Here is a 26,374-nt window from a genome sequence, read left to right on the forward strand (position 1 = left end):
GTTTGAGTGACATTGGCCGTCCTTGGGTTGCTCTGGTAACGGAGTTCCAGTGCGGATCGGCTGGCATGTGAGACTATGAGGGGAGGGGCGGAGCGAGAGGGGGCGGAGCGAGAGGGGGCGGGTCTGTGCTCACTTATTGGTTGACGTCAGCTCGTCATCCCTCACCCTCCCTCCCCTTGACGTGGCGCAAAGAGAGAAAGAGAGAAAGCTGGAGCGAGCTGTGGCGGCCATTTTGAGCCGAGGTGAGGAAATTAAATGACCGGAGCGGCTTGTGGCTAAGGTAAGGAGCGGGCGGCCCTTCCAAACTCCTGAGTAGCGGTCCTCCTCGTAGTAAAGAAGGAGTAACGGTCTCCCTCGTAATAAAGGAGGAGAGCGGGTGGAACTAACGGGAGCGCAGGCATAGCCCGTTCGGCAAAAAGAGAGCCGCTATTCGTGCTAGCGACTCGGGCGGGGCTGCGGCCTGTGGAAGGTTAGTATGGAGACGGCTGCCATTATCTAATGAGGGGGCCCGGAGTATCGACCGCCGACTCGAAGCTTTCCCAAATATCCAGTCACTACCGCCCCTTCGATTTCTCTTCATGTTCTCGGTAACGGAGTCGATTTTTTGCGATCTCGGCCGAGGCATGGTGGTTTGAGTGCTGCCATCTTGTGTTGGAGAGGGGGGGATGGGCAGTAAAATGTACCGCTAATGCATCAATTCATCATATTTAATTATTTAAAGATTTTTCCCTTTTCTTGTCACGGATATATCTCGATTATAATCGCATTGAGCGGAGGCGGAGAGATGTTTCCTTATGGTTAATTTTAAGTATATATTAGTTTGTATCTTATAACGCTAGGTTATAGTGAAAACGGTGAGGACTGACTAAACGATTCACTTCAAAGAATTATGGAATTTTACAATACAGGCGACAGCCAGTCATATCTATATTAATGACCTAGATGAAGGGACCGAGTGTAATATATCCAAGTTTGCTGACGATACAAAGCTAGGTGGGACAGTAAGCTGTGAGGAGAACACAAAGAGTCTGCAAAGCGATATAGATAGACTGAGTGGGCAGTAAGGTGGCAGTTGGAGTATAATGTAGGGAAAAGTGAGGTTATTCACTTTTTGGTAGGAAGAATAGAGAAATAGAATATGTTTTAAATGGTGAGAAACTTTTAAATTTTGGTGTTGAGAGATTTGGGTGTCCTCATGCAAGAAACACAAAGCTAGCATGCAGGTACAGCAAGCAATAAGGAAGGCAAATGGCATCTTGGCCTTTATTGCAAGGGGGTTGGAGTATAAAAGTAAGGAAGTCTTACTACAATTGTACAGGGCCTTGGTGAGACCACACCTGGAGTACTGTGCACAGTTTTGGTCTCCTTATCTAAGGAAGGATATGCTTGCCTTGGAGGTGGTGCAACAAAGGTTCACTAGATTGATTCCTGGGATGAGAGGGCTGTCCTATGATGAGAGATTGTGTAGAATGGGCCTATACTCTGAAGTTTAGAAGAATGAGAGGTGATCTCATTGAAACATACAAGATTCTGAAGGGGATTGACAGGGTAGATGCTGAGAGGTTGTTTCCTCTGGTTGGAGTGTAGAACTAGGGGGCATAGACTCAGGATAAGGGGTAGGCCATTTAAGTCCGAGATGAGGAGGAATTTCTTCACTGAGGGTTGTGAATCTTTGGAATTCTCTGCCCCAGAGGGCTGTGGATGCTGAGTCTTTGAGTATATTCAAGGCTGAGATCAATAGATTTTTGTACTCCAGGGGAATCAAGGGATATGGAGAGCGGGTGGGAAAGTGGAGTTGAGGTCGATCAGCCATGATCTTGCTGAATGGCGGAGCAGGCTTGCGGGGCCGTATGACCTACTCCTGCTCTTATTTCTTATGTTATTTTTTTTTAAAGCCGTCCACTTACTCCCAATCCCCTGCCCTTTCCCTGACTATCACCATATTCAGAATCTTCTGCCTGTGTGCTCTTCCTGACAACTTCTTTCACTATGAATGTCTGTCTACATTTGCAATGAAAACTGCCTATGTAAACTTGTCATTGCTGTAATTACAACCCCATGTCAGTGGAGGAGCTGCAGCACCCCCCACTGGAGGGAGGGTGTAATTAAAGCCGAAGTTTACTCGGACAGTCTCCATTTATTTATTATTATTAAATTAATTTAAATGTATATAAAAAGAACCAAGCGGGGAGACGAGGCAAAAGAAAATTTGTGCAGCGAGTGATGATCTGGAATACACTGCTTGGCCAGCAAGGATGGTGGAAGCAGATTCAATAATAACTTTCAGAACGGAATTGGATCCATGCTTACAGGAAAAATTTGCAGGGCCATGGGGAAACAATTGGGGGAGTGGGACTAATTGGATAGCCGACACAGGCACGATGGGCTGAATGGTGGCCTTCTGTGCTGTAACCTATGAATAAGGACAGAAGCTATGACTAAAGTGGGGGCTGAATTTTTTTCTGCTACCCCAGTCCAACTATTCCCCAGCCTTCACCTCTAGACTACCTTTGCTCTGCATGTGCATTGTCATGGGAGATCAATTTAAATAAAGAGAGAGCTTAAATTTATATAGTGCCTTTCATTACCTCAGGATGGCCCATAGTGCTACACAGCCAATGAAGTATTTTAAGTGTAGTCACTGTTGTGTGGGGCATTGTAGCAGCCAATTTGCACACAGCAAGGTCCCACAAACAACAATGAGATCGTGACCTAATCTGTTTGTGATATTGGTTGAGGGATAAATAGAAAGAAAGACTTGCATTTATATAGCACCTTTCAGGACCACCGAACGTCCCAAAGTGCTTTATAGCCAATGAAGTACTTTTGAAGTGTAGTCACTGTTGTAATGTAGGAAACATGGCAGCTAAATTGTGCACAGCAAGCTCTCTCAAACAGCGGTGTGATCATGACCAGATAATCTGTTTTGTTCTGTTGATTGAGGGATAAATATTGGCCAGGACACTGGGGATAACCTCCCTGCTGTTCAAATAGTGTCACGGGATCTTTTTAGCATCTCAATTTTTCTTTTTCACATTTACTAATTTCCATTTTAAAAGCTTTTCTAGATTTTGCTTCAATCACTTTCTGTTGAGTATTCCATGTCTTCATCTTCTGCCCAAGAATACAATTTCCCCAAGCTCCCCCTTAATTCTTTTGCTGCTCTTAAATTTACATCCTCTAGTTACAGACTCACCAACCTATGAATTATTAACGTGATATTGAAAGCCTGGTATTAAGATCCGAAGTAACACTGGTAGATATATCAACTGAAGGGTCGAATTGTCTCTGAACTCTGGCTTACCTAATGAATAGGGCAAATGTTTGTCATGGTGCTACAGTCCATTGCCAAAACTTGCAAATATCTGCTTAATATGTTGCACATGATCAGAGATGCGGTGAGAGATTATATGCTTCTACATTGATTTATATATTGAAAGTGTGCATCTTTAATAAGGTAACAGCATTCGGCTGAAATTTGCTGTTTGTGAAGTTGGATGTAGTTCCTTGATTGTAGCGCTGAATTATTTTTTCACTTATCGGTGTTTGTGCAGGGTGTGTTTTCTATATCTGATCATGGGAATTTAAAGACCGCTTGCCAAGATACAGTTCTGTTCTAACATCTCGTTGAGCTTCCAGTGAAACAGCGATGCGCTCTCATTTGCTTTGTTAGCGAACCTGTAACAGTCCCATTCACTTCACTTTGTCTCAAATTTGTGAGCAGAATCTGTGGGCAAGCTGCCATAATAAGCAGTTCCATTGGTTTGTTGGTAATTTTGAGTTTCACAAAACTTTAGTTGGAGTATTCAAAAGAATCGATGGTTTGGCTATCTGCCTATCTTGGGTGTCCCGGTGGATCTGATGTCCTAATTACACAATACAAGTGGATACTTGAACATAGGTTTTCAGAATGACCAAAAATAGATAAAATAGAAAAGATTTTGGTTTTTGAACATGTGTTCTTCCGCTGAAGCGGTAGTTTTCAAACTAAGATTAAATTACAGCTGCCAATCTCTCGCTGCTTCCATTTTAAAAAAATGATTGAGAACTGGTTCTGAATCTTCAGGATAATTGTGATGCACTGGCTATTAAACTAGGTCTCTCCATGAGCCGAGTTCAGAGTTCTGCCATGTTGGCTGCCTTTCTATCCCCTCCTATGTCTGTCCTCCATGTCACAAGTGCTTTTTTTTTTGAAAGAGAAGGTGATGCAATCAGCATGTTGCCTCTTCACCTGGGGGGGGGAGGAGAGAGTGGGTGGGGGGTGGGGATTAGGATCGGGAGGGAGGAGGGGAGAGGAAGAGCAGGGAGTGGGGGTAGAGGATTGAGGGGGGGAGAGAAGGTAAGGAACTCAGAGTGGGTCAGGGATAAACAGCATGGTGGGGGTGGTGGGATGATCAAGAACTTGTGGGGGGAGCTCGGGAAAGTGGGCGGGGAGCTTGGGAACGTTGGGGTGGGGGGAAGAAAGGTCAGGAACCTGGGGCGGGGGGGGGGTGAGGTCGGGAACCTGGGGCGGTGGGGGGGGTGAGGTCGGGAACCTGGGGCCGGGGGGGGTGAGGTCGGGAACCTTGGGGGGGGGGGGGTGAGGTCGGGAACTTGGGGGGGGGGGGGGGGGGGTGAGGTCGGGAACTTGGGGCGGGGGCGGGGGGGGGGGGGTGAGGTCGGGAACTTGGGGCGGGGGCGGGGGGGGGGGGTGAGGTCGGGAACTTGGGGCGGGGGCGGGGGGGGGGGGGTGAGGTCGGGAACCTGGGGCGGGGGGGGGGGGGGTGAGGTCGGGAACCTGGGGCGGGGGGGTGAGGTCGGGAACCTGGGGCGGGGGCGGGGGGGGGCGGTGGTGGTGTGTGAGGTCGGGAACCTGGGGTGGGGGGGGGGTGTGAGGTCGGGAACCTGGGGCGGGGGGGTGAGGTCGGGAACCTGGGGCGGGGGGGGGGTGGTGAGGTCAGGAACCTGGGGCGGGGAGGAGAGGTTTGGGGCGGGGGGGAGGAGAGGTCAGGGACGTTGGGGCGGGGGGGAGGAGAGGTCAGGGACGTTGGGGCGGGGGGGGAGGAGAGGTCAGGGACGTTGGGGCGGGGGGGGAGGAGAGGTCAGGGACGTTGGGGCGGGGGGGAGGAGAGGTCAGGGACGTTGGGGCGGGGGGGGAGGAGAGGTCAGGGACGTTGGGGCGGGGGGAGGAGAGGTCAGGGACGTTGGGGCGGGGGGGGAGGAGAGGTCAGGGACGTTGGGGCGGGGGGGGAGAGGTCAGGGACGTTGGGGCGGGGGGGAGAGGTCAGGGACGTTGGGGCGGGGCGGGGAGAGGGGTCAGGGACGTTGGGGCGGGGGGGGAGAGGGGTCAGGAACATTGGGGCGGGGCGGGGGGGGGGGGGAGAGGGGTCAGGAACATTGGGGCGGGGGAGTAAGGTCAGGAACCTGGGGCGGGGGAGTAAGGTCAGGAACCTGGGGCGGGGGGAGAAAGGTCAGGAACTTGTTGGGAGAAGGTCTTAACCCACGAGGGGAGCCCTGTCTGTTCTATGTGAGCTCTGTTTTGTCTGGAGATTGGCAGTCAGAATAGCTCGAATTACACTTTACAAAGTACTTGATTACTTAGGTTGGCAGGATCTAATTACATATTCCAGATAAACTGCTGGGTGTGTCCTGTCGTCCAAGGTGACTAATCAGAAATCTGGTGTTGGAAATAAACGTGACCTTGAAATTTACAGCACAGAAGCAGGCCATTTGGCTTGGCTTATGTCCATGCTGGCTTTTCGCTAGAGCAATCCAAAACTAATTCCACTGCCCCAATCTCTCCACATAGCCCTGTGTCTTCCTTTGCTTAAAATATTGGCATAACCAATTTTATTCTTGTTCTTGAGTGCTGTTGTTTTATTTATTGCTTTATTTACCTGCATTCACGCTTTCAGGGAATTAATGTATTTAAACCCCTAGGTGTGTTTGTCCAAAAGTTTTAAAAACTTATATTAAATCTTAGCTTGAAACTGTCCCAGTACTTCAAATCTCTCCTTTATATAACTATAGTTTTCCATCCCTGGCGTTAACCTGATGAATATATGCTGTACACACGCTGGCTTTAATGGGCTGCTTAAAACTGTACAGAGTACTCTTACCTGTGGCCAAACCAATATTTTGTACAAACATATAACTTTTTTACTCTTGTACTAATATATCCCTATTCATAAACTCAATCTACTTGCACTTTTAGGGGAATTATGTTTTTGCACCCCCTGGTCATCCACGTCCCTAAGTGTATTTGCATGAATGTATACTCCCATTCCTTTTTTTCCCCTCACAGAATCTTCTACCTTGCACTTAGCCACATTAAAATGCACCTGCCACATGTCTACCCATTCAATTAACCTGTCTTTTTTACCATCCTCTTCACTGTTTGCCAACCCCCCCACTTTTTTGCATTTAGCAAATTTCAAAATTGTGGCCGCTATGCCCAAGTCGTCTACACATACCAAGAATAAAAATGGACCCAGCACTGACCGTTTGGATACACCACTTCCAATACAATACAAATCGCTTTATTGGCATGATAAGGTACATCTTATGTTGCCAAAGCATCAAAATACATTTATGGTTGAACACATAAACGCGGTTCCATTCATAGTGTATAAACAGGTATATCCCTGAGTTTATAAATATATTTTCGCCTTGTTTATATATACTCTTGTCTTAGTTTACTGGTTGTCCCTCTGTTCATGGCAAGCTGTAACATAGTGTGCCGCCAGTGTTACACAGCTTCTCTCCTCCCCCAGTAGGAATGGGAGTTTTTGGTTGTCAGTCAGATTTCTTCCAACCCTTCTCCAATCTGAGCAACACCCATTTACCCCAACTCTGTTTCCTGTCCATCATCCAACATTCTGTCCATGCTGCTACATTCCATCTTGTACCATATTCTACATATCCAATTAATCACCTTTTTAAAAAAAACACACATTGGCCTGAGTTACTGCTAGGAGCACAATTAGCAAAATGCACCTGACGCTCCAAGTTTTGCAGAGGTGAAGGTACGCCCAAGTTTCTGAGGAAACCCATGAGCATAAGCCTGAATGCAGAATCTCCCATGAATCGGCGTAATCAATTTGTGGCTGGAACAGGGCCAATGGGGCCTCGCAGTGGTGGGATAGGGTAGTAGAAAAGGTAAGGCGAAGAACATTTCCCTTAGAGTGAGACTGGAGACCACAAGGTAAGCAGCACTTTTCTCTGTTTAATCTAATTGATGATTTCTGCATCAGCAGGGCAGACCTGTGGCTTCAGTTGACTGCTGGTCAGGTGATTAACACTGGATTAATATGACCATGGATGTCTCTGCACCTGCAAATCTTGGTGCAATGTGATGAACCCACCCCGAACGAGTGCATTCAACAGAAATTTGTCTTTCTGACCTGGGAGCATGGCCAGATTTGTGGATGGGGACTGGTTTGTGTGATGATGTGTGACTGTTGAACTCGCACTTGGGTGCAACTCACTTGCGCTTAAAATTCTGAAATATTTTCCGCTATTTGATTCCACCTCAATTGAGCTGTTATCTAGACTGAAATCATGCGGAGAACCCAGGTTTTTAAGTTTGTTAAATCCGACTTGCTTTTAACAATTCCATGCTGGATGTTCTTGATGAACTCGCGCATTTCTAAATGCCCTCAAATGATGGATTCTAAGACTTTGCCCACAACTGATGTTAAGAGTAGCTGGTCTTTTGTTACCTAGCTTATCCAGCTCGCCCGCTCAACAAAGTTGTTACTGTACACTGACGGCTCTCCAGTCCTATGGCACGATTGACATATTTAGAGAGCGTTTAGTGACAGTCTAATCACTGACAATTGGTCCATATCCTCTGCTAGTACACCTACTTTAAACATTTTTGCATTGGCTTTTACAAATTATGGAAAGTCTCCACAGTTAGACTCCCTCCTTCATCCACGAGCATGCCTGCTCTCCCAACTATGCAATTTATATGTTCATAAAAGCCTGTACCATTTTAGGAACAGGAGTAGGCCATTCAGCCCCTTGAACCTGTTCCACCATTCAGAGATCACGGCTGATCCTGCCTTTGCCTCATATCCCATAATAAATTTGGTTAACAGCTATCAATCTCAGATTTAAAATTTAACAATTGACCCAGCTTCACCTGCCACTTGTGAAGAGTTCCAAACTTCTACCACCCTTTGCGTGTAGAAGTATTACTTCACTTCTGAAAGGCCTGGCTCTAATTTTTAGGCAATGTCCCCATGTCCTAGATTCCCCAACCAGCATAAATAGTTTATCTCTATCTCCCTATCAGTTCCCCTTAATATCTTGAAAACTTCTTAATTCAAGAGAATACAACCCTAGTTTGTGTAATCTTGCCTCGTAGTTTAACCCTTGGAGTCGAGGTATCATTCAAGGCTGCACTCCCTCCAAGGCCAATATATCCTCCCTAAGGTGTGGTGCCCAGAACTGCTCTCAGTACTCCAGGTCTGGTCTAACCAAGGCTTTGTATAGCTGCAGCATTTCTACCCCCTTGTATTCTAGTCCTCTAGATATAAAGGGCAGCATACCAACATACGAATTAGGAGCAGGAATAGGCCACTCGGCCCTTCGAGCCTGCTCCGCCATTTAGTAAGATCATGGCTGATCTAATTGCTCCACATTCCCGCCTACCCCAATAACTTTTCACCCCCTTGCTTACCAAGAATCTATCTACCTCTGCCTTAAAAATATTCAAAGACTCTGCTTCCACTGCCCTCTGAGGAAGAGTTCCGAAGACTCATGACCCTCTGAGGGAAAAAAATTCTCCTCATCTCTGTCTTAAATGGGCGACCCCTTATTCTTAAACAGTGACCCCTAGTTCTAGATTCTCCCACAAGAGGAAACATCTTCTCCACATCCACCCTGTCCAGACCCCTCAGGATCTTATATATTTCAATCAAGTCACCTCTTATTCTTCTAAACTCCAGCGGATACAAGCCTAGCCTGTCCAACCTTTCCTGGTCATAAGACAACCCGCCCATTCCAGGTATTAGTCTAGTAAACCTTCCATTAGCCTTTTGATGATTTTTTGTACCTGTCCATGACATTTTAATGATCCATGTACATGGACCCCCAAGTCTCTTTGGACCTCCACTGCTCCTAGCTTTTCACCATTAGAAAGTACTCTGATCTATCCTTTTTAGGCCCAAAGTGGATGACCTCACGCTTGCCTATATTCACTTAATCTATTAATATCTCTTTGTAATTTTATGCTTTCATCTACACTGCTTACAAAGCCCGCCTGTCTCTGCGTCATTGCCAAACTTGGATTTGTGGCTCTCCAACCCGTCATCTAAGTTAATAAATACTATGAATAGTTGAGGCCCCAACACAGATCCCTGTGGGACACTACTAGTCACATCCTGCCAATTAGAGTACCTGCCCAACAATCTCCTCACCAGGTCAATAATTTGCCCTCTATTCCATGAGCCTCAACTTTAGCTAACAGTCACTTATGAGAAACTTTATCTGGAAGTCCATATAAATAACATCTGTAGACATTCCCCTGTCCACTACTTTAGTCACCTCTTCAAAAAATTCAATCAGCTTCGTCAGGCATGATCTACCCTTTACAAATCCATGCTGGCTCTCTGATCAGCTAAACATTTTCAAGGTGTTCAGTCACTCCATGTTTAATTATAAACGCTAGTAGTTTCCCGACAATAGATGTTAGGCTAACCGTTCTATAAATTTACTGATTGCCCTTGCTCACCTTTCATAAATAGTGGAGTTAATGTTACCACCTAACTTTTTTTGGTGCGCGGTCCCTTTAACAGACTGTGCAGCCCATTCAAAATTTTACGCATGCACGGAATCTCCCAGTGAGAAGCTGGTAAGCAGCCTGCGCTGGACCTCCAGACAGCTGCATGGCTGTGCAGCTTAGCGGGAACATTGAGTGGAGTGACATATGCAATTGTAACTATAATTTTATTTTACATAGTCTCCACACAATCCTGACTCCAGTTTTTGGACCATTCTTTTTCTTGCTTTAATTTTTTAATATTCCTTGCCCCTTCTACAACAGTGTTTTGGTCTCTCAATCTCTTTCCCTTTCTGAAATTTTGGTCAGCTAAGTCTTCTGCTATTCCAACATGTGTATCAAACTTGCTTACCCTTTCTAGTCTCAAGCCTAGACTTTCCCAGCCCCCACTACATTAGTTAAAATCGTCCCACGCTCGATTTACCCTCACCACAAGTTCATTGATGCTGTCTCCACTTAAGTGAAAGCCTTCCCTTTGGTTTAGCTTTTCTATGTTCTATACGCGCTCCAAGAATGTAAATTCTTCCCTCCTGCACCAGCTCCGCAGCCACGTGTTGACCTTCCTAATCTTTCTCTCCTTAACCTCTCCAGTACTGCGACACAAGAAGGAAGTTAACACCCTTGAGGTTTTGTCTTTCAATTCCTGAAACTCCTTCTGCAAGACCTAAAATGTACCTCCTATCTGTGTTGATTCTAACATAGATAGTGACTTTTGGCTACTCTTCCTCCCTTTCCAGAAGAATTTCCACTTGTGTGATGCCTCTTAACCATAAAACTAGGGAGGCAGCATACCATTTGAGATTCCTGGCCACGACTGGCAAATGTAACCCCACTATTTTAAGAAAGGAGGGAGAGAGAAAATGGGGAACTACAGACCAGTTAGCCTGACATCAGTAGTAGGGAAAATACTAGAACCTATTATTAAGGAGGTGGTAACAGGCACTTAGAAAATAATAATAGGATTGGGCAGAGTCAACACGGATTTATGAAAGGGAAAATAGTGTTTGACATCTGAGTTTTTTGAGGTTGTAACTAGCAGAATAGATAAGGGGGAACCAGTGGATGTGATGTATTTGGATTTTCAGAAGGCATTCGATAAGGTGCCACAAAAGGTTATTAAACAAAATTAGGGTTCATGGGATCAGGGGTAATATACTAGCATGGATTGAGGATTGGTTAACGGACAGAAAACAGAGTAGGGATGAACGAGTCATTTTCAGGTTGGCAGGCTGTAACTAGTTGGGTACTGCAAGGATCAGAGCTTGGGCCTCAGCTATTCACAATCTATATCAATGATTTGGATGAAGGGACCAAATGTAATATATCTAAATTTGCTGATGATACAAAGCTGGGTGGGAATGTAAGTTGTGAGGAGGATGCAAGGAGGCTTCAAGGGGCTATAGACAGGCTAAATGAGTGGGCAAGAACATGGCAAATGGAATATAATGTAGAGAAATGTGAAGTTATCCACTTTGATAGGAAAAATAGAAAAGCAGTGTATTTTTTAAATGGTGAGAGATTGGGAAATGTTGGTGTTCACTGAAAGTTAACATGCAGGCACAGCAAGCAATTAGGAAAGCAAATGGTATGTTGGCCTTTATTACAAGAGGATTTGAGTATAAGAGTAAAGACGTCTTACTGCAATTATATAGGGCCCTGGTGAGACCACACCTGGAGTATTGTGTACAGTTTTGGTCACCTTACCTAGGGAAGGATATATTTGCCATAGAGCGAGTGCAACGAAGGTTCACCAGACTGGTTCCTGGGATGGAGGGATTGGCCCATGAGGAGAGATTGAGTAGACTAGGCCTATATTCTCTTCTCGAGCTTAGAAGAATGAGAGGTGATCTCATTGAAACATACAAAATACTTGCAGGGCTCGACGGAGATGCTGGGAGGATGTTTCCCCTGGCTGGGGAGCCTAGAACCAGGGGTCACAGTCTCAGAATAAGGGGTCGGCCCTTTAGGACTGATGAGATTTCTTCACGCAGAGGGTGGTGAATCTTTGGAATTCACTTCCCCAGAGGTCTGTGGAAGCTCAGTCGTTGAGTATATTCAAGATAGAGATCGATAGATTTTTGAATATTAAGGGAATCAAGGGATATGGGGATAGTGCGGGGAAAGTGGAGATGAGGTAGAAGATCAGCCATGATCTTATTGAATGGCGGAGCAGGCTCGAAGGGCCAAATGGCTTATTCCTGCTTCTATTTCTTATGTTAAGACTGCCACAAAAAAAAAAAATGTTGTCTTGGAATTTGCCACTTTTATAATGAATTGGCTCGGTGGCATAGTGGTTAGCACTGTTGCCTCACAGCGCCAGGGACCCAGGTTCGAATCCGGCCTCGGGTGACTGTCTGTGTGGAGTTTGCACATTCTCCCCGTGTTTGCGTGGGTTTCCTCCCACAATCCAAAGATGTGCGGGTTAGGTTGATTGGCTATGATAAATTGACCCTTAGTGTTAGGGGGATTAAATACGTGGGGTTACGGGGATAGGGTGGGATATGTGTAGGGGTTACGGGGATCGGGTGGGATATGTGTCGGTGCAGGCTCGATGGGCCGAAATGGCCTCTATCTGCACTGTGGGGTATCTGTGATCTGAATATTGCACCTAAGTTTGGGTAGAAGGGAAAGAGAAATTTGCATTAAAAACAATTTCCTGCGGAGCTTCCTCGATTGGTAAAGGCACTGTGTAATTGTGGTGTCCTCCACAGTTAAATAGCCTACTTAAAGAAAAAAGTGTTTGTGTACACTTCACTTACATTGTTTTGTTTTTTTACACAGAGGGTTATTACTTTCCAGCACATGAACTGGCTCTACAGTCCTTAAGCACCAGCCTTAAGGCATTGTATTTAGTTTGGCTTCTGCTCCATTGCTCTGTCTGGAATACATTCCAAGTGCTGATCATTCTTTGTGTGAAGAACTTCCTGATATCAGTCCTAAACTTTCATTTTATTGGTTTAAAGCTGTGTCTTGTCCTGATCTCACAATTTACTTCCTCTACTGTTTACTACCTTGTATGCTCCTAAAAGATCAGCTCTTAGACATCTCCTTTCCAAACTAAAGCCCAAGCTTCTGCAATCTTTCATCAGTCAGATCTTTGGCAGTAGGGATCAGCCTTCTGGCTCATCTCTGCACTGCTTTCAGAATCTTACAGCGCAGAAGGAGTCCATTTGGCCCTTCGTGCCTGTACTGGCTCTTCAACTAACTATCCAGTTAGTCTCACTCCCTGCTCTTTCCCTATGTCCCTGCAGATTTTTCACTCTACCTCAGAACTATGATATTCCACATGTGGATTGAGCAGATAACCAAGAATGATTAGAGACATTGGGGAGATTAAAATGTGAAATCTTTTTAATCCAGTTATACTATCTAATTTAGTAGCCTTCCCTGATTACTTGCTACATACGTTCATACCCTATGTATAAAGCCGTCGCAATTCACTATGTACTCGAATTGTTTTTTTAACTGTGTCCTGTAGCTTTGAGTTCCTCATCATTATGAACAATTTGTCTGGTTCAGCTTTACCAATTCCTTCATCAAAATTTTGAAACCACCAGTTAAGTTGCCTCATTCTCCTTCAAGGAGAATAAATCTGTTAGGGGGAGAATGTATGTGCGTTATTGTAAACTCACCAAGCAACAAAGGCCTATTGAGCATTTGCACTGCCTTCAGCTATACTGGAACCAAACCACAAAGGAGTATAAAACCCACCCTTGTACCTCTTCACCAAAATGTTTACCTAATATTTTATGGTATCAATGAATACTTTATGAAGACCCATAGGACTGAATATTTATTCCACCGATGACTTGGTAAATAATATCCCATGGGCTGTTGTATTGAAGCACTGTGTTGTCACTAGAATGTCAGTGAAGCATGCGATATTCAGTGTGTGAACTATAAAAGAACATCCAGCAATGTAACTACTGATTTGCCCTTTTAGAAGTATGCTGTGTCTTGAGAACTTGTAACTCTAGAATGAAATAGTGGTGGCCACACGTCTGTTATTAATGGCACTAATGCTGGGAGCAAATTAAGTTGATGAATTAAAACAAAAATAACTTTCATTTGTCCAACACCTTTAGCATAGATGAATGTCCCAAAGTGCTTCACAGAGGCCTAATGACAAAATGAACACTGAACTAAAGGATATATTAGGAAGGGTGACCGAACGCTTGGTGTGTTTTAAGGAGGTGGAGGAGTTTGTGGTTTAGGGAAGGAGGAAAATCGTGAGCATGGAGCCAAGGCAACTGAAGGCACGACTGCCAGTGGTGGGACAAGGGAAAGGGGGATGTACAAAGGGCATTTGTCCAGAGTTGGGAACAAAGTGTTCTGAGGGGGTGGGGGGTGGTTATAGGGCTGAAGGAGATTAGAGGTTGAGAGTTGAGGCCATGAAGGATATAAAGACGAGGAAGGGAATTTTAAATTTGAGGTGTTGAACTGGGAGCCAGTATAAATCAGTGAGGACAGGGGTTATGAGTGAGCGAGGCATGGTACAGTAGTTTGCAAATAGGGGGGAATCGCTGAATTGTTTCAAGGGAGAGGGACTGTATCTGAGAACACCATTTCCAACATCGGCTAGCATCGGGGCCAGGAAGGGAAGTTGGGTGGTCAGCAGTTTAGTGTGTATGAAATCAAAGGAGCAGTCGGACTTGGACTTGAGTTCAACCCCATTCAGTGTTGGAATAGACATAGTCCAGCAAAGAATGTTGTTTCAGTCGAAAGTGGTGATGACGGTAGAGGTCACAGCAAAGCTCAGAAGCCAGTGAAGAAATGAGAGTTGGCCCAAGAGCAAGCAGCTTTCTACCCAGTTCAATAAGGTCCTGAGTTCGAGCAGGCCACAGCAGCACTGTAGGCTGGAAGAGGTTACCTTAAACTTGAGATTGAGCAGCAGGGCAGAGTCACGGCAGCCGAGTCACAGACTGACAAAGCAGCGTAGTCATGATGGCAGAGAAATCCAGGAAATCAAATGTGAACAGAGTCGCAACCGTTAATAAGAGCACAGGTTAAAAAACGCAAAACAAGGTGATAGCTTTAACTTGTAGATTGAGCTAAAATATACCCACTAGTAGGAGACGGGGGTATTTTAAACCGTGGAGGGGAGGAGACTGGATGGGAGGGACGGTGTTGGATGGAGTTATAAAGGAGAGGAGCGGCCAGCCTGGGAGCCAGCTTCCTTCACTTTCAATCACACAAGAAGCACGTAACCATAACATTGTATTTTTTTCAGCCAAAGGCTGATGTGTTCCCTTCCCTCCGATATGCTCTACCCCTCCCACGTGCTGGCTTCTTCCCATCTCTTTCTCTCGTGTGCTGGCTTGGTCTATTCTCTCTCATCTAATAACTCTTGATCTTCCTGATTACCTGGTTGCATTTCTGCTGGATTTTCCCACTTGAATTTCACCAGCTTGGCAGGTTGGCAAGGCCTGTTTAGTGATGTGTGTTCTTGGGTGGATCCAGGAATTATCGCACTAGTGAGGGAGCGGTAAGGCCTTTCCAAACCACCAGGCCTGTGAAATTCAAGTAAGAGAAACTAGCAGCAAATAGAAAATGTCACCAGGGCTCCTGGCCATGATATGAACACTGCTGCTGTGATATCCTTTCACACTTTTGAAACCGTATTCCTTGACACTGCTCTTATTTCCACTGTTAAGCTGAACTCTGTATCGGAGTTTAAACCTGCCTCCCACCAAGTCCCTAGATAGTATAACCTATTAGTTTATACTAGTTAGGTCTAGTGGTGTCCTCTGTGCATTTATTGGTATTGCTGTGGTGAATTATGTTCAAGCTATTCTCAACCTAGGTGCTTCCATTTTTTAGCTACATTCATTTTACAGCGATTTATAGTTGTGCTGGAGTCCTTACTGAAAAGCAGATCTCCGGAGACCCATGATCTGCAAAATCTACTTTGTTATCTTGGATGTCCCAGACCTACTTTCTGCAGGAGGTATAATGAAAAGCTGTCATTTCTGTTCTTGGCATGCACAGTTGGATAAGATGGCAGATGAGATTATTGATGCCCAAGTGTTAAAAAGAACTAAAACCTGTGATGCATCTGCTCAGTATCGCCCCACAGGGCTCTGTCTGAGAACTCTGTCGCCTGGGGAATTGAACCTGCACCCCGCAGCATGTGATAACTGGTGGGGGTTTACCAGTTTGCAATAGAAGTTGAAAAACGCACAAGTGCTGTTGTAACATACGTTTTGTGATATGCCAATTATTGTGTTCCTCTCCTGTATTTGGTGCCTGACACTTTTTTTTATCTTTTTCCTTTTTAGATTAATATTAAAGCCTTGTTGAGTTTAACCAGACGCTTCAGCCATGGGGGCAACATTCACCTCACTCATGAAATCCTTGTTTGGCAAAAAGGAAATGCGTATTCTCATGGTGGGTCTAGATGCAGCTGGCAAGACCACCATTTTATACAAACTTAAATTGGGTGAAATTGTAACCACTATTCCCACTATAGGTAAGTGAGATGCACAAGTTTTGAATATGCCACTTCGTGACATGTGAACTGTTAACGGACAGTTGTATTAATTGAGGTTGTTATATTGTGTGCGAGCATGTGAGATAGTGACAGAAAAATCTCCCCAAGCTACAACCATAGCAACAGAAGCAACTAGGGATAGAAAACCGCAGAGAATGATTTTTTTAACAGCTGTGTTTACAGTTTTTTTTTAAACTGTTTAAATAATAGCATCTTATCAGAAACTTTACAAAGCCCTTCATGTAATGCATTGCTCTGAAGTGCAGTGCCTCTAACAGCACTTGGATTTTTCATTCATGTTGGCCATAAGTTGCCTATATTTTCCATAACTTCCTTGTACCGCTAGTTGCAATCTTGATTCGATGGCTTCAGAATGGACTGTTCAGGGCATCTTTGTTTTAAAAAAAAAAAAAAAATGGTGCTCCTTTTACCAGCTGATATTCTGCTGTTGGAGGAGTCACTCTGGGGCTAGTGTGCTCTACGCACCATCTTGAACAATAGGCTAACCTGTGGGATACAGTGGGGAGGGGTTGCTCCCAAGGATATTGAGGCTTTGCACGGATCAAGAGTGGATCTTAGAGGCACTGATTGGAAGATACAAGGGCCAGTTGTACATTGCATAGATTTGTTGAGTAATGTTCTCTCTTTTCCTAGGCTTCAATGTAGAAACTGTGGAATATAAGAACATTAGTTTTACAGTGTGGGACGTGGGCGGACAGGACAAAATCCGCCCACTTTGGCGCCACTACTTTCAGAACACACAAGGTGAGTGCAGTTCAACATTACTTCGATTCTATGATGTACTCATCGTCTTTGGAAAATCCTAAATATTGAGCGTTCAGTAATATTTTCACAATTTTGTTGTTGTTAAATCCCCTCAAATGTTGAGAGTTAGCCTATGAGTGGCAGAGCCACACAGTCTTGAGTAGGAGGACGTGGGCTTTGCGCTCGTGGTTACACAGTCCGTGTCACCCACGGAGAGAAGCCAGACCCCCACTATTTGCAACTGCGGTAGGGAAAATTGGCAGGAAGCTAGTCCGTTGTCGAGAATAGAGTGCTTGATGAGTCACAAACAGCTCTGTCAAATGACTGGCGGTGGCCAGGTTTCACCTGCTATTGAAAGCTTCAGGTGGCCTGCAGCACCAGACTAAAGCCCACCATTTTTTTGTTCACAAGAAATAGGAGCAGGAGTAGGCCATTTGGCCCTTCGAGCCTGCTCTGTCATTTAATAAGATCATGGCTGATCTTCCACCTTATCTCTGCTTTCCTGCACCATCCCCATATCCCTTGATTCCCTTAATATTCAAAAATCTGTCAATCTCTATCTTGAATATACTCAACAACTGAGCCTCCACAGCCCTCTGGGGAAGTGAATTCCAAAGATTCACCACCCTCTACGTGAAGAAATTTCTCCTCATCTCAGTCCTAAATGGCCGACCCCTTATTCTGAGACTGTGACCCCTGGTTTTAGACTCCCCAGCCAGAGGAAACATCCTCTCTGCATCTACCCTGTCGAGCCCTGTAAGAATTTTCTATGTTTCAATGAGATCACCCCTCATTCTTTTAAACTCGAGAATATAGGCCTAGTCTACTCAATCTCTCCTCATAGGACAATCTCTTTCCCCCCCCCCCCCCCCCCCCCAAATCCCAGGAACCAGTCTGGTGAACCTTTGTTGCACTCCCTCGATGGCAAGTATATCCTTCCTTAAGTAAGGAGACCAAAACTGTACACAATACTCCAGGTGTGGTCTCACCAGGGCCCTATATAATCACAGTAAGACATCTTTACTCTTATACTCAAATCCTCTTGTAATAAATGCTAACATACCATTTGCTTTCCTAATTGCTTGCTGTACCTGCATGTTAACTTTGTGATTCGTGTACAAGAACTCCCAGGTCCCTCTGAACACCAACATTTCCCAATCTCTCACCATTTTAAAAATACTCTTTTTCCTACCAAAGTGAATAACTTCACATTTCTCTACATTTATATTCCATTTGCCATGTTCTTGTCCATACACTTAGCCTGTCTGTATCCCCTTGAAGCCTCCTTGCATCCTCCTCACAACTTGCATTCCCACCTAGCTTTGTATCGGCAGCAAAGTTGGATACATTACATTTGGCTCCCTCGTCCAAATCATTGATGTAGATTGTGAATAGCTGAGGCCCAAGCACTGATCCTTGCAGTACCCCACTAGTTACAGCCTGCCAATCTGAAAATGACCCGTTTATTCCTACTCTTTTCTGTCCATTAACCAATCCTCAATCCATGCTAGTATATTACCCCCAATCCCATGAGCCCTAATTTTGTTTAATTGTGTGGCACCTTATTGAATGCCTTCTGAAAATCCAAATACAACATATCCACTGAATCCCCTTATCTATTCTACTAGTTACAACTTCAAAAAACTCTAACCGATTTGTCAAAACACAATTTCCCTTTCATAAATCTGTGACTCTGCCCAATCCTATTATTTTTCTAAGTGCCTGTTACCACGTCCTTAATAGATTCTAGCATTTTTGGTTGTGAACTAAAACTGAACAATTGACACCTCCCAGAAAGACATGAGCAGATGGAGGGTTCGCAGCTTACTCCCTCCTGCTTTTTAACAATATATTTTTGGTGAATCTTTCTGCTCGTTTATAATGGGTGCTTTATATAGATGCTCTGGAATGGCGTCTCCTCCACTTCAATAATCCAGGATATTGAGCATTAGACTCGACACACCCAGATCAGTTATAATGTGGGTTGGGTCCAGGGAGTGACTCCCCTCTACACTCTCAACCCAATATGCCTTAACCCCAATCATTAGAGGCCTCTCAATAGAGATGTGCAGCCAAAGGCAGACACAAGCATCTCCATAGCATAACCCACTCACAATTTGGTGATCTGGTATGGTTGACCCATGAAGCGGCCACTGCTTTCAGCAACATGCAGGGATATAGTCCCACTCCTTTTCAGTTAGGATTTCCTCATTACTCAGCAGAGTCCAGGGCACCAACAGTAGCTGTGTCCTGACGTTAAGCAGTCACTCAGGCAAGGGAGAGTCGATGCCATGGGAGAGGAGGAGAGAAAATTGGGAGGAGAGGGATAGGGGTGAGAAACTGCCTTCCCTGTTGTCACGTCTTCTCGTTACTGTGTTCCAGGTTTGATTTTTGTGGTTGACAGTAACGACAGGGAGCGAGTGAATGAAGCTAAAGAAGAGTTGATGAGAATGCTTGCTGAAGATGAGCTCAGAGATGCTGTGTTGTTACTTTTCGCAAATAAACAGGTGAGCGCGTAGACTCTGGGATAGGACAGCACCCTCGAACGGGGACCCGACAGACATGCATCGAGTCGGCTGTAGTTGAAATGCACATCCCCCAGACCTTATGCTGGCACCCTTGGTCGCCTTGTAAATGTACCACTCCTAGCCGCCAGCTGCACAAGAGTGCTCTGGCATTGGGTGGATTTTCGTGGTGTTTCATTCATGTGTGTCGTACTCGGGTCACTGTGCCCGTCATAGGTATCGGTTGATTTTGGTCTGGTTGCTGCTGGCATGAAAGTTGTCTCCATTTTAGCCGCTTAAATGCAGTAAGTGGGTCACTTTCCTCTGAGCTGGTTTAGCTGCGGGTGCACTCCCACTTTTGGTGCCTTTGGTCAAACTGTGTGCTCCCCTCCCTAGGAGCTCGCTGCGCAACTCCAAGGGGCGGGGCTGAATTTTCATCTGTCGCATCTGTTTCCAATTCTGCATTTCTTCTCTTCCCCAGGATCTGCCTAATGCAATGAATGCCGCAGAGATCACAGATAAGCTGGGTCTGCATTCACTCCGCCAGAGGACCTGGTTCATCCAGGCAACCTGTGCAACCAGCGGTGACGGCCTATATGAAGGACTGGACTGGCTGTCCAACCAGCTCAAAAACAACAAATAACTCCTCCTTTCTTCCTCCCTCTTCCCCCTCCTGCCCGTCCCTTCTCCTTCCTGCTTTATTATGTAGTGTGGCAAACTGCTACGTTGTGGTATTGGGTGCCAGGAACCTGCTTCATTACATCCGATCACTAGAACTATAAATAACACCATGATGTATGGGTGAGAAGTACAGACTTGAAAGCAAATATGCGGTTTCTTATTTAAAATGTGTATATATCGTCCCTTTTTGTAACGAGGCAGTTTCCTGCTACTCCTATGCAATATTTACCCCATGGTTGTTCTTTGTTTTCCCTTCTTTTGAAGGTTTAAACTGACTTGTAAGTATTTAGTGTAGGAAAGGGATACACAAACCGAGCTTAGAAATGGGAGCTGTTTATGCACACGCCCAGCAGTATGACGCACTGTGAAGTCTCGTAGCCAATTTGGCTTGCTAGCTCTGGAACGAGGCTTTTCTGTGATGTGGGGCATGGCTTTTTGATGGAGGGAACCTTGCATCTGACCTTTTTTGTTTTTTCAACTTGTTTTTCTCGTTGCCCAAAGCTGGGATTTCAGGAGTGAAGGACTGCTTGTTTTTATTTTAAACTTCTAACACACTCTTCGAAGTGATCTCTGGGTTCAGATTCTCTTGCACTGTCTTGCGAGTCAGTCTCGGTTAAAGCTTGCTCAAGTATCCCTTTCCTAGACCTATGCAGGCTGGATTTGAAGTTCAACAGAATAAAATATATTCTAACCCACTTTTTTTCTGCCTTCTGAATAATTTAAAGTCCAACTCTTAAATGGCTTCTTAATTTAAAATCTGATCTGATGGTGGTTAAATTATTTTAGCGAAGAGCTGGAGGTTTGTGTTTTTGTGAACTAGGGGCCACTGTTGAACTTAGCTTTACAATATCATGAATTGCGTCGGGGAAGAGCAAGGGAGAAAGAAGGGAAGAGAAAGTTAGTGACCATAGCAGCAAATCTTGAACTGTTAACTGAAGCGAAAAGATGCGAGTATCCAGGACTGCCAGCTTTACCTAATTTATACCGCCTGTTCAAATCTAGAGTCTTGTGCTGACTCTTCCTTTCTCCCTCACGGCTCACCCCATACCAACACAGTAAGCTGACCACAGCATGCAGGCACTGTTGGGTCAGATGGAAAAGGAGCTTTTTTTTGGCTTTTGTTAGCTCGTCCCTTGGCTAATGTATGGCAGGTAGCAATGTCCGATAAATGCACCTAACCCCCCCCCCCCCTCTCTTTGTTTTTCCCCCAATGTGTTGAAACTACATGTATGAGTCATTCCATTCTTGGTGTTGCGCAGGACATCATATTTCCATCAATTCCTATTCCCTTTCCCTCCCCCAAACGTGTGGAAATCAAAGCAAGACCCATTCATCTGATACATGAATATTGCAAGGACCTGGTTTGCCAGCCGAAAGCTGTTTTTTTTTTCTTTACCTTGGTTGAGGCTGAGAAACTACTTGGACAGTAAATACCTGGGTCTGATTAGGATGGGTTATTGGTGTGAAGTTAATCCTTTCATTACACACACTACTAATCAAATGTTTTGTATACTTGTTTCAATTTTCATTTTGACAAACAAGCACTGTAATTAAAGCTGTTAGAATAAAATCTCTTAAGATTCCTGAACTCGACTTTTGGTTCCTGCCCTTGCCTCAGCTTGATTTTTTTTAATGGTCAGTTGCTTGATCTTAAATTATTTTCCACTTCAGTTAGGTGCTACACATACATGATCAATAAAGGTGTGACGTGGCAAATCTCAATTTCTCACACTAAAGATTCCCGTACTGCCATTTAAGTAAAGGCTAAAGGAAGCATAGCTATGCTGGTATGAGCAATAATAAATCACCACCCCTCCCCTCCCCCTCCCTATCTGACCAGGATATTAAGTCAACCTGTCTTTAAAGAGGAAACGTGCTTGGAAAATAGGTCCCACAATCTTGTCACTGGGCTGCTGCTTAGAAGCAACAGCCAAGAAATGTGATTTATATAAAGTGAAAATGGTGAACATGGACACCTTGCACCACTACCTCCACTTTTTCTTGGCGATCAGTTCTCCAGTGTGTGTGTTGGGGGGGGGGGGTAGGAAAAAAAACTGGCCATCGAAGAAACTGTTTATTTAAACATTCAGTAAAACAAAAAGTAAAAATTAGATTAGACTCTGCATCTGTACACTCATTGGACTGACTAATGTTGCAGTTAATTGATAGGCTGGCAGCTCAACACTAAAGGAGGAACTGCCAGCATCTCTGGATGCAAACACCTTCTATCCCACCAACAGCTGCAGCCTGTGATGCTGGTCGCCCCCCTGTGGCCTCGAACACTGAGCAGCACCGACTAATCTAGATTTGTGCTGCTGAGGTTGTTAAAACACTGCAAGTGGATATTGTACAAAAAATTCACACCTCACCGGTTAATTTTTTGGGGGGAAATTCAAGCAGATTCTAACTTTTCAATATGCAATGGCTGGGATGGTAAGTCTACTATTCCCTCTACCCTCCTTCCCCTTCCCACCCACACTGGTTAATTACTGTGTGCCAGAGTTTAACCATTCAAGTCACTATCGTGCAACTGCCGTGAGCCACGTGCCGATTTTGAGCTGGTTCTCTGCCAGTTGCCTGCTGAACGTTGCCCCTCGCAGCTGTGTCTCCTAGCCTCTGGCTGCGACGACTGGTGAGGGGAGGTTCTGCTGCCCACTGAAGAATCCGTGTCATGCCGTTGTCTACTGTGCTGCTCAGTCATCTCACGCTCAGCTGATGAATGGTGCCTTCTGGGAGAGGAGGGAGGTAAAGAGAAGTGTTAGAGACACTAAACCATGACCCCATCAAACACTTAGATACAGATTAAAGCTCTTTCTACACTGAACAATGTGCCTCAGACATGAGCTCTGTTCCTCGAACATTTTTCCATTTCCCAAACCAGCCCACTGGCCTCTGACATTGCCAATTTAATGCAGAATTAAGGGTGTTTAAGTGGGGTGGATCCATGTCCTTTGCAGACTCTTAACATTGAACCCTTATGGCTGGGTTGGAATGGAAACTATATCCACTGTCCTACAATGACACTGCAAAACAGTAGGGTAGAGCTTCTGTATCTGGCATTTCCAGTTTAATTCAGGCAAACCAGCGCAAAAGTTATATCCAGTGCAAATCGAGTTTCTGCAATTTTTGCACTGGTTTAAAAAACCTTGCACTTGAGCTGGCCACGCCCCCCAGATCGAATGAATCACCATGGCAAGTTCCCACTAATTGTGCCCGTTTGCAGGCCCTAAACTTTTTTTTGGCACTACTTGTATTTTATATAGTGCTTTTAATTTAGTAAAATATCCCAAGGTGCTTCACAGGAGCGTTATCAAACAAAATTTGACACCAAGCCACATATTAGGGTAGTCAAAGTAGTAAGTTTTAAGGAGTGTCTTAAAAGGAAAGAGGCGGAGAGGTTTAGGGAGGGAATTCTGGAGCTTGGGGCCTCGGCAGCTGAAGACATAGCCACCATTGGTGGCTGCGATCAAAATTGGAGGTGCCCAAGAGGCCAGAATTGAAGTGTAGGGCTGGAGGAGGTGACGGATAGGGGGAGGGTTGAGGCCTTGGAGGGATTTGAACACTAATGAAAATTTTAAAATTTAGGTATTGCTCAAATGGGAGCCAATGTAGATCAGCGATAGATTTTTGGATATTAAGGGAATAGTGGAATTGAGGTAGATCAGCCATGATCTTATTGAATGGCGGAGCAGACTCGAGGGGCCAAATGGCCTACTCCCGCTCCTATTTATGTTATTACGAGTTAGGATACGGGCATTAGAGTTTTAGATGAGCTTAAGTTTAAAGTGCACCCTCTTTTATACAGCTATTTTTCACTTGATAACCAGCCATTTGTCCATATTTTTGCCAGTGACGCTCACATCCCATGAACTAAAGTGTGCTGCTCAACCAATGTCTGTGTCCTGGGCTGGCCAAAACCTGGCTTTACCTTCCACCATGTTCCCTCTGAAAACCATCACAGTGACAGTATGGCACTTATCTCCAGCTCCCATCCCACCCTCCCTTTACTCCTTGCACCCCCCATCTTCAAGATTGTCCTCGTCTACCTGCCTCTGGTACCTCCTCACAAATTTTGCAACCTCAAGCTCCTTGTTCAGTCCCGAGCGGAGCTTTCAAAACCATATGCTCCCCATCACACTGTCCGCTTACTTCCACCGTGTCTCCATGGCTCCTCACCTCCAGATTTGATTATTCCTGGCCGACCTCCCATTCTCCACCCTCCATAAACTCCAACTTGTACAAAACTCGTGCACGAATCCTGTTCCACACCAAGTCCTACTTGCCCATCACCCCAGTCCTTGCAGATTCTGCCAAGGAATCCAACTTAAATCCTTACTGTTGTATACAAATATCCCCCCATGACCTCTTCCTCCACCATTACCTCTACAATGTCCTACATCCTCCCTGACCTTTTGTCTATCTTCCCCCCTTCACCCCACTATTGGCCTTGGCAGTCTCTCTCCAAACCTCCCCTTTTAAAAATGCACACGGTATCCTGGAGCCGTGCATGTGCACCTGATCCCCATCTCCGCATGCACGCTGTTACCGAGGCCGCACATGCACATTACCCAACAGTTGGGGCCTGTGTCGGCCACGCTTTCTTCAACTCCATGGGAAAACTGGATCTGTTGGTGGTGGGGAGCGAGAAGAGGGGGCGGAGAGGGGAATCGGAGGGGAGATGTGTTCAGGAACTTGGTGGTGGGTAAAAGCATAGGGGAAGAATGTGATCCAGGTCTAAAGAGGGGGGCAGATGAGATTGAGAATGTGATCCAGATTGAACAGGCCATAAACTGAGTGCGACCTTTTAGTCAGTGAGCAAATTTTACAACAAGAACCACTTACAACAACTTCTTTTACAAGCTAGAATCATAGAATGGTTACAGCACGGAAGGCAGCCATTCAGCCTGTCGAGCCCATGCTGGCTCTCTACAACTCCCCCGTAGCCCTGCAAATTTCTTTCCTTCAGATACTTATCCAACTCCCTTTTGAAAGCTATGATTGAATCTGCCTCCACCACCCTTTAACACAATGCATTCCAGATCTTAACCACTCGCTGCGTAAAAAAGTTTCTTACGTCGCCTTTGGTTCTTTTACCAATCACCTTAAATCTGTGTCCTCTGGTTTTTGACCCTTCTGCCAATGGAAACAGTTTCTCTGTCTGGACCCTTCATGATTTTGAACATCTCAATCAAATCTCCTCTCAACCTTCTCTGCTCCAAGGAGAACAACCCCAGCTTCTCTAGTCTACCCACGTAACTGAAGTCCCTCATTTCTGGAATCATTCTCGTAAATCTTTTCTGCACCCTCTAAGGCCTTCACATCCTTCCTAAAGTGTGGTGCCCAGAATTGGCCACAGTACTGCAGTTGGGACCGAACCAGTGTTCTATACAGGTTCATCATAATTTCCACACTTGTACTCTATACCTCTATTTATGAAGCCCAGGATCCCGTAAGCCTTTAACTGCTTTCTCAACCTACCCTGCCACCTTCAATGATTTGTGCACACATGCCCCCAGGTCTCTGTTCATGCACCCCCTTCAGGATTGTAGCATTTAGTTTATATGTCCTCACATTTTGGTAGAAAAAATATCACTTCCCACTTTTCTGCGTTAAATTTCATCTGTCTGCCCATTTCACCTGTCTGTCTTCCTGAAGTCTATCACTATCCTTCCAAGTTTTGTGTCATCTGCAAATTTTGAAATTGTGCCCTGTACACCCACATCCAAGTCATTAATATATATCAAGAAAAGCAGTGGCCCTAGAACCGACCCCTGGGGAACACCACTGTATACATTCCTCCCGTCTGAAAAAGAACTGTTCACCACTACTGTTTCCTGTCACTTAGCCAATTCCATATCCATGCTGCCACTGTCTCTTTTGTTCCATGGGCTTTTGCTTTGCTGGCAAGCCTATTATGTGACACTTTGTCAAATGCCTTTTGGAAATCCATGTTCACTATGTCAACTGCATTACCCTCATCAAAGAACTCAATTAAGTTAATCACAATTTGCCTTAACAAATCCGTGCTGGCTTTCCTTAATTAATCCACACTTGACTTAATTTTGTCCCTGATTATGGTTTCTAAAAGCTTCCCCACTACCAAGGTCAAACTGACTGGCCTGTAGTTGCTGGGTTTATCTTTACACCTGTTTTTTGAACAAGGGTGTA

The 26,374-nt window shown here is 45.1% G+C and overlaps 2 protein-coding genes across 4 annotated transcripts in view; one reads left to right on the top strand and one right to left on the bottom strand.

Annotated features, from left to right (window-relative positions):
- Positions 1–167: 167 nt before the first annotated feature.
- Positions 168–21,799, top strand: arf1 (ADP-ribosylation factor 1). Of its 3 annotated transcripts, none has more exons than XM_085992527.1 (5): positions 168–280; positions 16,045–16,235; positions 16,911–17,021; positions 19,404–19,528; positions 20,007–21,799. In XM_085992527.1, exons 2-5 carry the CDS (start codon positions 16,088–16,090, stop codon positions 20,166–20,168), a joined length of 546 nt encoding a protein of 181 aa, XP_085848653.1. In that variant the 5' UTR covers positions 168–280; positions 16,045–16,087; the 3' UTR covers positions 20,169–21,799. The 3 variants fall into 3 exon arrangements, with proteins under 3 accessions (XP_085848653.1, XP_085848654.1, XP_085848655.1); XM_085992528.1 differs by having other exon boundaries at positions 169–242; XM_085992529.1 differs by lacking the exon at positions 168–280 and adding an exon at positions 449–469.
- Positions 21,800–22,265: 466 nt separating this feature from the next.
- The window catches only part of c7h1orf35 (chromosome 7 C1orf35 homolog), a 41,602-nt gene continuing 37,493 nt past the window's right edge, over positions 22,266–26,374 (bottom strand). The window contains exon 8 of the mRNA XM_085992526.1: positions 22,266–22,935. Within this exon, the coding sequence (XP_085848652.1) occupies positions 22,710–22,935 (226 nt within the window). The 3' untranslated portion in view covers positions 22,266–22,709. The remainder of the gene's footprint in view (positions 22,936–26,374) is intronic.

Source organism: Somniosus microcephalus, chromosome 7 (assembly GCF_052327205.1).
Source record: "Somniosus microcephalus isolate GS21.2 chromosome 7, FLI_Smic_1.0, whole genome shotgun sequence".
In the NCBI taxonomy this organism is placed as follows: Eukaryota; Metazoa; Chordata; class Chondrichthyes; order Squaliformes; family Somniosidae; genus Somniosus; species Somniosus microcephalus.

Bases quoted from the DNA above. Each gene is read 5' to 3' on its own strand.
- arf1 (XM_085992527.1), top strand. From the start codon at position 16,088: ATGGGGGCAACATTCACCTCACTCATGAAATCCTTGTTTGGCAAAAAG. The intron at 17,022-19,403 runs GTGAGTGCAGTT...ACTGTGTTCCAG, and splicing joins CTACTTTCAGAACACACAAG to GTTTGATTTTTGTGGTTGAC. The intron at 19,529-20,006 runs GTGAGCGCGTAG...TCTCTTCCCCAG, and splicing joins TACTTTTCGCAAATAAACAG to GATCTGCCTAATGCAATGAA.